Source organism: Balearica regulorum, chromosome W, assembly GCF_011004875.1.
Source record: "Balearica regulorum gibbericeps isolate bBalReg1 chromosome W, bBalReg1.pri, whole genome shotgun sequence".
In the NCBI taxonomy this organism is placed as follows: Eukaryota; Metazoa; Chordata; class Aves; order Gruiformes; family Gruidae; genus Balearica; species Balearica regulorum.
In genome coordinates, this window is record NC_046219.1 from 1984628 (window position 1) to 1998204 (window position 13577).

At 40.4% G+C, this 13577-nt stretch overlaps 1 protein-coding gene and 1 long non-coding RNA gene across 5 annotated transcripts in view; one reads left to right on the forward strand and one right to left on the reverse strand.

Moving 5' to 3' along the window:
* LOC142599232 (uncharacterized) overlaps positions 1 to 13577 on the reverse strand; it is a 537129-nt gene that overhangs the window by 473062 nt on the left and 50490 nt on the right. The gene's annotated exons all lie outside the window — the stretch shown is intronic.
* Positions 1 to 13577, forward strand: part of LOC142599161 (tyrosine-protein kinase Fer-like) — a 278954-nt gene that overhangs the window by 181176 nt on the left and 84201 nt on the right. For all 4 annotated transcript variants that reach the window (XM_075738921.1, XM_075738920.1, XM_075738922.1 and 1 more), the window contains 3 exons: positions 2690 to 2746; positions 4998 to 5113; positions 11377 to 11471. In XM_075738921.1, coding sequence (XP_075595036.1) covers positions 2690 to 2746; positions 4998 to 5113; positions 11377 to 11471 — 268 coding nt within the window. The remainder of the gene's footprint in view (positions 1 to 2689; positions 2747 to 4997; positions 5114 to 11376; positions 11472 to 13577) is intronic.

Consider the following 13577-nt stretch of genomic DNA (forward strand, 5'->3'; position numbering starts at 1 on the left):
TTACACTTACTCAGAAATATTTTAAGTATATAGAGTAGAATATTTCCTATATATTGTATCTGAAAATATATTTGCATGCTGTATGTGCTACAGGTATTTGTATTCATCCGCAATGATTTTTTCAGTTTCATTCAACCTGGTAAATTATGCTTGAGAGAGAATGTAATGGGGTAGCATATGCTTTTTGTTTTGTTTTTGAGATCATTTCACACTGTAAAGTTATTAACAATAGTGAGTGAAATTTTTACCTATGGAAAAAAAAACATATACGTGGTGTTGTCTAATGTAATGATTATCGCATACTGTGGTTCACTTGGAAAGCAAGCACCAATTTCAGGATTCCAAAGGCAGTGACCTTAACAATACCACAAATAGCTGTTAGCTAGTGGAAAAGTTTGATAAATTTATTAGTAGAAATGAAAATATGTAAATCAAAATGAAACAGTCTTTGTTCAGAATAAACTTAAATATATTTAATATTGTAAGTCAAAAAAAGCACTTGAAAAATATTATATGTCATACTAAAAACTTGTACCAATATAATGCCTTAACACAGATTCTCCTATTCCAGTCTTTCGGTTGCAAAATTTGTTTTAATATATTTATGTCTTTGTATCTGGTAAGTAAAATGGTGGCAATAATTTGCTCACTATTGGTTTTCACCCTGAAAGTAAATGGGAAAATAAAGTCCAAAAAACTATGAACAGTTTGGAAAATGGTTATTCCTTGAATTAAACTGTTTCCATCTCCTCTTACCATTTGCTAAAAGTCTTTCATACTTTTCATTCATGCTTGTAGAAGACTTTTTAATAGCACCACAATTAGTAATAGAGATTGCCTGGAATATAATTAGGACCTTACCAATAACATGACAGGTGGTTAGTAGATGAGATGCTAAGACTATTAAAAATGAACAATATTAAACAGTTGTTTCATTATATGGGTTAGACTTAAAATATCCTACTCTAACTTTTTCATTAAATATTTATTAAATAGGTCTGTGTAGCAAGAAGCTTATAATTGGTTTTGATGTGTCTGTGGGTTATTGCAGAATATTTGTGGGTTTGGTCATCAGCACTGAAAAGATACTGTAAGCAGCACTTGTGTGGTGGGTTAACCCTGGCTGAGGGCCAGGTGCCCACCAGAGCCGCTCTATCACTCCCCTCTTTCATTAGACAGGGGAGAAAAGGTACAATGAAAGAAAACTTACGGGTCGAGATAAGGACAGGGAGAGATCATTCTCTAATTATCATCACGAGCAAAACAGACCGAAATTAGAGAGGGAATTCATCTTATTTATTACTAAGCAAAACAGAGTAGAGGAATGAGAAATAAAACCAAATCTTAAAAACACCTCGCCCCACCCCTCCCATCTTCCCGGGCTCAACTTCACTCCCGGCTTCAACCTCTGCCCCCCCTCCAGCGGCACAGGGGGACGGGGAGTGGGGGTTACGGTCAGTTCCTCACGTGGTGTTTCTGCCGCTTCTTCATCCTCAGGGGGAGGACTCATTGTTCCCCCGCTCCAGCGTGGGGTCCCTCTCACGGGAGACAGTCCTTCACGGCCTTCTCCAACGTGAGTCTCCTCCACGGGGTGCAGACCTTCAGGAGCAGACTGCTCCAGCGTGGGTCCCCCACGGGGTCACAAGTCCTGTCAGCAAACCTGCTCTGGCGTGGGCTCCTCTCTTCACGGATCCACAGGTCCTGCCAGGAGCTTGCTCCAGCGCGGGCTTCCCACGGGGCCACAGCCTCCTTCAGGTGTCTCCACCTGCTCCGGCGTGGGGTCCTCCACGGGCTGCAGGTGGAATCGCTACACCCCCTCATCCTCCCTCCATGGGCTGCAGGGGGACAGCCTGCCTCACCATGGTCTTCACCACGGGCTGCAGGGGAATCTTGCTCCGGCGCCTGGAGCACCTCCTCCCCCTCCTTCTGCACTGACCTTGGTGTCTGCAGATGTTCTTACATCTTCTCACTCCTCTCTCTGGCTGCAAAAAAGCACTCTCTAACTGTTTTTCTCTTTCTTAAATATGTTATCACAGAGGTGCTGATTGGCTTGGCCTTGGCCAGGGGCGGGTCCGTCTTGGAGCCGGCTGGCACTGGCTCTATCAGACACAGGGGAAGCTTCTAGCAGCTTCTCACAGAAGCCACCCCTGTAGCCCCCCAGCTACCAGAACCTTGCCACGCAAAACCAACACAACTTGTTATGTTATCTTTTTCAAGTAGCTTCCTGTAATATATCAAGCTACCACAGAAGGTTTAAGAGATGCAAATATGTCATTCATAATAGGAAAATTGGTTCTTTTTTTCAGTACAATGAGGACAAATTTTTTTTTTGATCTAGCAATATGTTATTTTGTATTCTAAAATGAAGTTGTGCTTGCTGATTTTTGCTTGTCTTTTTTTTTTTTTTAAACAGAATGCTAGATATCCTTTCCAGAGCTTGTGTGTAAAAAGTGTATACTACTGTTGTAGGTATAATCTTCTGATAGAAATTTGCTGTATAGTATATTACAGTATCTTATTGTATAGCAAGATTTCTAAAACATGTTTTGCAAACTCTTGAATTTATAACTTCCTATCATGCTATTGATTGAGTGGTCCGAATAAAATCCTTCTTTAGGTACGTTTCTACTGGCTGAAATGTATTTCATAGAAAGTACACAGACTGAAAATTCTTCTTTCCTTTCCATAGGACAAGAAATGGGCTCTCAGTCATGAAGATGTTACACTGGGAGAATTACTGGGCAAAGTAAGTTATCAAGTGAGATAAATAACATTTAAATAGGTATATATCAATCATGAAGTCTGTACATTTCCTATTTGCCTTATCTTTTTAATTACTGCGGTATGCAATTTTATACCAATTCTTTTACTTTAATACAAAACACAACATTGTACTTTAAATAAATGTAAATCACATTTACTGGGAAATGATGTAATTTGTGAGTGCTGAAAATGTTTAACTCTAGCATACATATTTTTCTTATTTGGAAGGCTTTTAAGATAAATGGATTTCTATAAAGCGTTATGTGACTGTTTTACTTTGTGCAATTTTACAAAAGAATAATATTATTGCAAAATAGGAAAGCATTATATAAATAAAAAATCTGATATAATTAGATGATTTAATCAACACTTGTTAAAACAAATGCTCATTGGTTTTGTATGACAATGAATATTAGGTAAACTCACAACGGTATATGTATTAAATTAATTCTTATTTGTTATAGTTTCTATCATGAATTGTGCTTAGTAGCTGTAAGTTTATAAAACACTCCTACTCAGGTAATGCCCTGTACCTCACTTTTACATTTTCAGCAGCTTTGTAACTACTAACAAATTTAGTGCAAGTGCTGCTTTGGACACAAAGTTTCAAAAGATTTTCCAAAACCTGAAACAGAGGCTTAAATGAGAAGTAAAATGAAAGCAACAGTTGCCTTAGTATTAAGAGACACAATAAGAATCAATAAACTGCTCAAGTAATGGGAAATTAAATGCTGTCAGAAAATTCTGTTTCCCAGGATAAAATCTCTTTAATAGCTTAAGATGACAAAAAATATTACTTACCTTTAGATGGAGCTATATCCACATAAAATGCTATACAGGTACTATGCCAATTTCACATTCTTAAATAGAAAAGTATCAAGAAAAATATGAAATATAAAGATGATTCAGGCATAAAAAAGTTTGTCTTCCTAAAAACAACTATGGATGTCTTGATTAGTAAAGACAGTTATAGTAATCTATCTGAAAATTGATTACTTCAGTAAAATGAATTTATGTATCTATTGCATGTTTTTGGTGCAAAGCATTTTTAACAATAAAGACAACTCAGTGCTTACAAGTAATTATAAAAGGAAGTCTGGTTAAAAACTATTTTAAAAATAATAAGCTGAAAAAAAGCTTTGTTGGACCACTATATAAACTTGGTATGCATTCATCTCAAAACCAAAATAGTCAAATCAAAGGATGTCAGGATGATCAGCTTCTATATGAGAAAATGTTAAATAAACTGTCATAATTTTCCCTGGAAATGAGAAATCTGAAGGATTATAAAATCTTGAGTGGCCTGGAAAAGATTAATAGAAAAATCATGGAAGTTTGATGTAGAAGATGATGCAAACTTTACTAAAGAGGAAGATTTTGCTTGGTGTGAATGGTGCATTTATTTACTCTGTATTAATTCTATAATACCCTGCAAAAGGAAAGTTATATGAGGAGCAGATATAAAATTATAATTAAATATTTTAAATTAAGGGAGGAAAAAAATTATTAATACTTCAGTAGTCTTTAAGGTAGTTTCAATTTTCACTATTAAGTACTTCTAAACAGAAGGCTAGAAGAAAAGCATGTTGGGAGTGATTCAGCTACTTACCTTTGGGCATCTATTGCCATTTTAGATATCAGAGGTAGTGTCCTGGCCTCTAGAAGTGCTATGCTCAAATGATGGCTGTTAAAGATTCTCTGTCGTGCTTGCCAGCTATGTTGGTTTCTCAAATACTAGAGTCTTGTGTTTAGGCACCTGAATGTCTTATCTTGTAACTAAACAGCATTACTATGTTCCATCTATGATATTTTTTCTCCTTTTCTCTATCTTCTTCCTTTGGCACTACATTATTCAAATGCATGGTATAAAGAAATCTCCATCACTGAGGAAAGAAAGGAAAATATTTCCACCAGATTTTTGCTGTTTATTAAACTGACGTGCAGCTCCACATACTAGCAAACAGGAAAATTTACCTAACAAATTTAAAATGGACTTGATTTGCTATTTGGGAAATACAAAAATTATCTAAAAGAATGAGATATTCAGCGGGGAGAGGGTTTGGCTGACACCTTCTTCCTTCAATTTCTGTCCTAAATACATTTCATTTTGTTTTTATTTACGTAAGAAATGCATCTGATGGAGATTATTCTATTCTCCTTACTTTAATTTTCTTTTACGAAAAGGCAAAGACTTTGTTTACTTAGAATGATTTTTTTTTCCCCCCTGATTTCAGGGTAATTTTGGTGAGGTATATAAAGGAACGTTAAAAGATAAGACTTCTGTTGCTGTAAAAACTTGTAAAGAAGATCTTCCTCAGGAAATGAAAATAAAATTTCTCTCAGAAGCCAGGTAGGTTTTCTAAATTTAATTAAAATATATGTTTACATTGTGGTATTTTCCCAGTTTTATTACTAGATGAATTTATAAAATCTGACCTTTACAAAAATTTGAAGAAGCTATTCTCAAACGTTTTTCATTTTTTCTTTTCCTCAATATGTTCCACAGCTGTTGTCCCAGTAACTAAAAATAGGCATTTTTAAATGTGCGAATGCAGCAGCATCTGCACTTGGCAAAATGACCTCTTCAGCAAAGCAAGATATACCTACAAAACACATTTTTCTTATTGTAAGTGCATCAATTTAAAACTTTTTCTGCGTTTTGCCAAAAAGTATCAGATAAAAAGATTGAAAGACACTGTTACTTTAAATGTGATTATATCACCAAATAACACAATGGTTGCAGTTGGAAGGGTCCTCGGGGGTTCATATTGCCCAAGCCCCCTGCTCAAGCAGGACAACCTAGAGCTGATTGCCCAGAGCCACGTCCAGATGGCTTTTGAATATCTCCAAGAAAGGAGACTCCACAACATCCCTGGACAACCCTTTCCAGTGCTCAGTCACTCTCACAGTGAAAAAGTGTTTCCTGATGTTCAGATGAACCTCATGTGTTTCACTTAGTGCCCATTGTCTCTTGTCCTGTCACTGGACACCACTGAAAAGAGCCTAGCTCCTTCCTAATTGCATCCTCCTTTCATGTATTTCATAGAATCATAGAATGGTTTGGGTTGGAAGGGACCTTAAAGATCATCTAGTTCCAACCCCCCCTGCCATGGACAGGGACACCCTCCACTAGACCAGGTTGCCCAAAGCCTCATCCAACCCTGACTTAAATGCTTCCAGGGAGGGGGCCTCCACAACCTCTCTGGGCAACCTGTTCCAGTGCCTCACCACCCTCACAGTAAAGAATTTCTTTCTAACATCTCATCTAAATCGACCCTCCTTCAGCTTGAACCCATTACCCCTTGTCCTGTCACTACACTCCCTGATAAACAGTCCCTCACCATCTTTCCTGGAGGCCCCATTCAGGTACTGGAAGGCCGCAATTAGGTCTCCCCGGAGCTTTCTTTTCTCCAGGCTGAACAACTCCAACTCTCTCAGCCTGTCCTCAGAGGAGAGGTGCTCCAGCCCTCCGATCAGCTTCATGGCCCTCCTCTGGACTCGCTCCAACAGCTCCATGTCTCTCCTGTACTGGGCCCCCCAGAGCTGGACGCAGTACTCCACGTGGGGTCTCACGAGAGCGGAGTAGAGGGGCAGAATCACCATTCCTCGCTCAGCCTATAGTTGTGCTTGGGATTGCGCCAACCCACGTGCTGGACCTTGCACTTGGCCTTGTTGACCTTCATGCGGTTCACATGGGCCCACCTCTCCAGCCTGTCCAGGTCCCTCTGGATGGCATCCCTTCCCTCCAGCATGTCGACCACACCACACAGCTTGGTGTCATCGGCAAACTTGCTGAGGGTGCACTCGATCCCACTGTCCATGTCGCCGACAAAGATGTTGAACAGTGCCCCTGAGGAAGGCCACTCGTCACCGTTCTCCACTTGGACATTGAGCCACTGAACACAACTCTTCCTTATCCATCGAGTGGTCCATGCATTGAATCCATGTCTCTCCAATTTAGAGACAAGGATGTCATGCGGGACAGTGTCAAATGCCTTGCACAAGGCCAGGTAGATGACGTCAGTCACTCTTCCCTTATCCACCAACATTGTAACCCCATCATAGAAGGCCATAAATTTGTCAGGCACAATTTGCCCCTAGTGAAGCCATGTTGGCTGTCACCAATCACCTCCTTATTTTCCATGTGCCTGAGCATAGTCTCCAGGAGGGTCTGCTCCATGATCTTGCCAGGCACGGAGGTGAGACTGACTGGCCTGTAGTTCCCTGGGTCTTCCTTTTTTCCCTTCTTAAAAATGGGGGTTATGTTTCCCCTCTTCCAGTCAGTGGGAACTTTGCCGGACTGCCAGGACCTCTCAAATATGATGGAGAGTGGCCTGGCCACTTCATCCACCAGTTCCCTCAAGACCTGCGGATGCATCTCATCAGGTCCCATGGACTTGTGCACCTTCAGGTTCCTTAGATGGTCCCGAACCTGATCTTCTCCTACAGTGGGCGGTTCTTCATTCTCCCGGTCCCTGCCTTTGCCTTCTGTGACCTGGGCAGTGTGGCTCAAGCATTTGCCTCTGAAGACTGAGGCAAAGAAGTCATTGAGTACCTCAGCCTTCTCCATATCCTGGGTAACCAGGTCACCCGTTTCATTCCGGAGGGGACCCACATTTTCCCTCGTCCTCCTTTTCTCACTAACATACCTATAGAAGCTTTTCTTGTTGCCCTTGACATCCCTGGCCAGACTAATTTCTATCACGGCTTTGGCTTTCCTAACCTCATCGCTGGCCGCTCAGACAGTTTCTCTGTATTCATCCCAGGCTACTTGCCCTTGCTTCCACCCTCTGTAGGCTTCCTTTTTTTTTTTGACTTTGCCCAGGAGCTCCTTGTTCATCCACGGGGGCCTCTTGGTGGATTTGCTTGACTTTCTCTTTGTTGGGATGCATTGCTCCTGAGCTTGGAGGAGGTGACCCTTGAATATTAGCCAGCTGTCTTGGACCCCTCTTCCCTCCAGGGCTTTGTCCCATGGCATTCTACCAAGCAGGTCCCTGAAGAGGCCAATGTCTGCTCTCCTGAAGTCCAGGGTAGTGAGCTTGCTGCGCACCCTCCTCGCAGTCCTGAGGATCCTGAATTCCACCATGTCGTGGTCACTGCAGCCAAGGCTGCCCTTGAGCTTGACATCCCCTACCAGGCCCTCCTTATTGGTGAGGACAAGGTCCAGCATGGCACCTCTCCTCGTTGGCTCCTCTGTCACTTGGAGAAGGAAGTTGTCATCGACACATTCCAGGAACTTCCTGGATTGCTTGCGCTCAGCTGCATTGTCCCTCCAGCAGATGTCAGGGTGGTTGAAGTCCCCCATAAGGACCAGGGCTTGTGAGCGTGAGGCTGCTCCTATCTGCCTATAGAGGGCTTCATCTGCTTGGTCCCCCTGGTCAGGTGGCCTATAGCAGACCCCTGCTATGATGTCCCCTGCCCCAGCCCTCCCTTTAATCCTCACCCAGAAGCTCTCAGTTGGCTCCTCCTCCATCCCCAGGTGGAGCTCCATGCACTCCAGCTGGTCACTGACATAAAGAGTCCCACCCCCTCCTCGCCTGCCCTGCCTGTCCTTCCTAAAGAGCCTGTACCCTTCCATCCCAACACTCCAGTCATAGGAGCTATCCCACCATGTCTCCATAATGCCAATAAGGTCATAGCCTTGCAGGTGCACACATGTCTCCAGCTCCTCTTGTTTGTTCCCCATGCTCCGTGCATTTGTGTAGAGGCATTTCAGTTGTGCCCCTGATGAGGCTGACTTATTGGCTGGAGTGGCTGGAATTCTTTTGATGTATCTTCCCAGTGTTACCCCGTTGGTTCCCATTGCGTCTGGAGCCCCTGGCTCATCTCCTCTAGGCTTCGAGCGTGCTGTAGTGCATCCAGCACGTCTCTGAGCAACAGGCTGAGGGCCCTCACCAGCTCCCCGTCCATCCAACCTGGGCACATCATCCCACAACCTGTTGCAGGGAAGCCTGATGTTATCCCCCTTCCCCTTCGAGCCTAGTTTAAAGCTCTGTCGATGAGCCCCGCTAGTTCCTGGGCAAAGATCCTCTTCCCCCTTTGAGAGAGGTGAATCCCATCAGGGTTCATGAGGCCTGGTGCAGTGTAGGCCGTCCCATTGTCAAAGAACCCAAAGTTGTGGTGTTGACAGCAGCCATGGAGCCATGCATTTATGGACTGTGTCCGCCTGTTTCTCCCAAAATTGCTGCCCTCAACTGGAAGGAGGGAGGAGAATATTACCTACGCTCCCGAATCCTTCAGTGACTGTCCTAAGAGCCTGAAGTCCCTTTTGATCGCTTTCGTGGTGCATGTCTCTGCTTCATCCCCACCCACATGGAGGAGCAGCAGTGGGTAATAGTCAGAGGTGCGTACCAGGCTGTGGAGTTTCCTAGTGATGTCCTTAACACGGGCCCCAATGTTATATATTGATGAGATCCCTGCCGATCCTTCTCTTCTCTAGGCTAAACAGTCCCAGCTCTCTCAGCCTTTCCTCATAGAAGGGATGCTCCAGTTCCTTAATCACCTTTGTGGACCTTCACTGGATACTCTCCAGGTGTGGCCTCACCAGGGCAGAGTATAGGGCTAGGATCACCTCCCTTGACCTGCTGGCAGTTCTTTGCCTAATTCAGTCCAGGATACTATTAGCCTTCATTGCTGCAAGGGCACATTGCTGGCTGTTGTGGTTTAACCCCAGCCAGCAACTAAGCACCACACAGCCGCTCGCTCACTCCCCCCAGGTGGGATGGGGGAGAGAATCAGAAGAGTAAAAGTGAGAAAACTCATAGTTTGAGATAAAGACAGTTTAATAAGTAAAGCAAAAGCTGCGCACGCAAGCAAAGCAAAACAAGGAATTCATTCACCAATTCCCATCAGCAGGCAGGTGTTCAGCCATCTCCAGGAAAGCAGGGCTCCATCATGCATAATTGTTACTTAGGAAGACAAATGCCATCACTCCAAATGCTGCTCTCCCCCTTCCTTCCTTTTCCCTAAGCCCCTTATAAGCTGAGCATGATGTCATATGGTATGGAATATCCCTTTGGTCAGTTTGGGTCAGGTGTCCCAGCTGTGTCCCCTCCCAGCTTATTGTGCACCCTCAGCCTACTCGCTGGTGGGGTGGTGTGAGAAGCAGAAAAGGCCTTGATTGTGTGTAAGTACTGCTCAGCAGTAATGAAAACATCCCTGTATTATCAGCACTGTTTTCAGTGCAGATCCAAAACATAGCCCCATACTAGCTACTATGAAAAAAATGAACTCTATCCCAGCTAAAACCAGCACACTGGCTCATGTTGAACTTCTTGTCCACCAACCAACACCTCCTTTCTGCAGAGCTGCTTTCCAGCTGGGTGATCCCCAGCATGTGTTGGTGCCTGGGGTTGTTCCTCCTCAGGTGCAGGACTTTGCCCTTCCCCTTGTTGTACTACACTGTTGCACTGTAACAAATTATAGCAGTCATAAATCCTGCTTTCTCACCTGCTTGATTAATAAAACTGATCATATTTGACCAGGTTATAGTATAGACCCCCATTTACTAATTTTTTCTTGGGAAGAAGAATTCACTTCAGAAGAGAGATTCTGTGCTGTGACAGGCAGCATGTGATTGCATACCTATTTTTCAGATTACAGTCATCCCACAATATGCTAATTATTCTGAATATAGACTGATTATATGGGTATATAAATTTCATCAGAGAGGTATATTGAGATAATTTTAAAATTGTTTAAATTATATTTCTCTCTTCTTACTATGGAACTTGATATGTTTTCATTTTTACTCAAAAACTAGTATGATCAATGTGGAAAACTATAATACATATAAATCACTAATATCAGCCATTATAGCTACTGAATATCTTTAAATGGCTCATTTGCTCATCAGTCTGCCACTGGAAGAACAGTCTTATAATGAAAGAAAAAGAAATGTGCTGTGTCTAAGTATGTATGTACCAAGTAGGTTAGTATTTTACTCTTTCTCTTATGAAAAAGAGAAAAAGAAGATTTGGTTTAAGTTAGCAAATAGTAGAAGAAACATTTAAATGTTGTAATGTCTCTCCAGAATTCTTCCTAGCTCTTCATTATTATACTTGTAAATTATAGCATGCTGTTTTCGATTGCAAATGTTCTTATTAAAGAATTGTGTAAGAAGATGTAAATGTTTTGTTTAAATCCCAAAGTTGAAATTGTTGTCTTTATATTCTTTTAAAACTTATTGTACAAAGTAATCTCTGAAAGTAAAATTGGAATGAGTGTGCCTTTGAACAGTGCAGAAGGAAAGTATAGGGAAGTGCTGTACAGGTTTTTTTGACCTAACAGCTATTGTTCCACCACCGAAATGTTATTTAATTACAAGGGTTCTTGAAGAAATACAGATCTGTTGGGCCATTTTTCAGTTCTTTTGTCATGTAGACAAATAGTAGAAATATAATATAATATAGCATTCAGTCTTTATAAGTGAGTTGATGTCCCCTCATTCAAACACAATGACGATTAATCTGTTATAATGTTTTTTTAAAATTATAACAGTAATGATGTGTTCCATTAAAATAATATTAAGGGTTTAAGATATTTTCCTATGATACTTAATCAGTTTATACAATAAAGTTTATTAATATAATAAATTTACTGTATGTTTTGCAGAATACTCAAACAGTACGATCATCCTAATATTGTAAAACTCATAGGAGTTTGCACACAACGCCAACCTATTTATATTGTTATGGAACTTATTTCAGGTATTTTTTTTTCTTTTCTCACAGCATATGTTTATATGTATTGTTTCCATATGGTAAAATATATTTTTTTGCTATTTGCCTTTGCTTTCATTCTTATGACTGATCTCAAAAGTCACCCGTGTTGCAAATCTTTGGAGATGTTAGCTTCTACCAGCTTAGGAGTGGAGTGAGCTATTCAAATCTGTTGTGAGTTTTTCTGTAACCAATGAAGAGCAGAATTTGCTACAATGTCTCTCTGCCATATCTTCATTTTTCTCCTGAAAAGATATTAAATACTTCCTTTAACAATAGGGTTATATTGTTAATGCTATACTTGTATTTAAAGAAACTTAATGACTGGGTAGTGTTTCAATTTTAGTACCTCAAATTTGGATTATCTTTCATATGGGTTTTCTCTTTATGAAAATACAGTGTTCAGCAAAATTATTCAGTTTATCAGATACTCTTGATTTATTCTTAATCTTCAGTTCATAGTAATCATCAACAGTTGGAGAGAGTTTTAAATTGATGGGATGATACCAAATTCAGGCAACTGTATCGCTCTGATTCTCTCAGAAGCTGGAAAATGTGTGGGTTTGTATAGCCTCTGGTATTGGTTAATATGCAACACTTTGTTTTATATATTGCTAGATTTGCCTTCAAAATTATACTGCAAGCTGTTTTAAGAACCATTTAATTCATGAAGGCTTAGTAACTATTTAGATTGTTTATAATTCCTGAGTAATAACTAGCTTTAGTAGAAGTGCATTGATGAAATCTTTGACTTATTGGAATTTTCTGCCTTTATTCCATTAGATTATATTAGATTATTATTTTAGTACATGTGATTGACTTTATTAAAATGGAGACTAACAGCATTGTCCTGAGACAGGTTTTAAGACATACACTGGTAATCAGCTTCTCTAGACATCTCTGCTAATAAATATAAAACCTCATCTTTTAACACCTTTATCATTCTGGTTCAGGGTTTTCAGAGTCTAGAGCAACTTGTCGAAACATACTAATACAATTAGAGAAGGAATTAGTGAAAGTCTTTCACTGATTCTCATGCCCAGTTTGCAGTCCAAATCCATCAAAAAAATTTTCTGTCTTCTGACTTTGGGTTTGCAAGAAACTACTTAATTCTATCGTGTTTTTCTGGGCTGTAAGTCCTCTGGATAACTTCCATGCTTGCCTGTCCTCTGTAACATTACACTGTGCTCAAACCATCACACTTTTCTGTGTTCTTTGGACAGTTAAAACTTGGCTAGCACACTGTGAGACTGGCCAAATCAGCTAGAAAAGATAAGGATGTTAACTCTGAAGAAGTTGGCAGAGGAAAGACAGACAAAACACTTAGTTCGGAAAATCAGTGACTCTGATATTACTAGTTTTCTGTTCTCTAATGACAAGTTTGGATGAGATTATCTAAAATTATTATTATTAGTGCTTTGACTTGATATTTAATGCTGCCCTTTGAAGAATAAAATGTTAGTGGCCCTTTCGACTTTTACTCACCACTCAGCTTTCTCAGTATCTTCTTTATCTGTGCTTTGTCTTATATGTTTTTACAGTTGAAGATGTTTAAGCAGATTAACTCTGACATTCTTTTTAATGACAAAAAATGGTATGGTTTCAGTTAGAATTGTATTTTGTAAGTGTACAGCAGTGAAAGTTTGTGATTAATAAATGACAGTTTCTTCTCTGAGAAAACATTAGAAACGGCTCCATAAAGTGTGGAATTCCCTGTGTTATGTTTTTTAATGTTCTGTTTAATTGTACTTTTTCTACAGTTCTTATTTCCCAAATACATGTATACTGCATGCTTACTGTGTCTTTTTCAGACTACTTTGATGTGGGTTTCAGTGTTTCAGTAGTGACTTATTCTGCTTTTCATTTCTGATTCAGATTTCAATTCAGATTCTTAATTTTTTCAGGTGTTAAAAAAAGTTCTGGAAACTTAGCACTTCATGTAGAGAAGTGCTACTCTATTAGTGATTCTGTCATTAACTCTCTCTGCAGAGGAAATATTTTTTGTTTGTTTTTTTCCATTGTCCCAAATGTAAATGGAATTAAAGAATATGCATCTGGATAAAGTCATCAATGAAAACAATAGACACAGTGGCA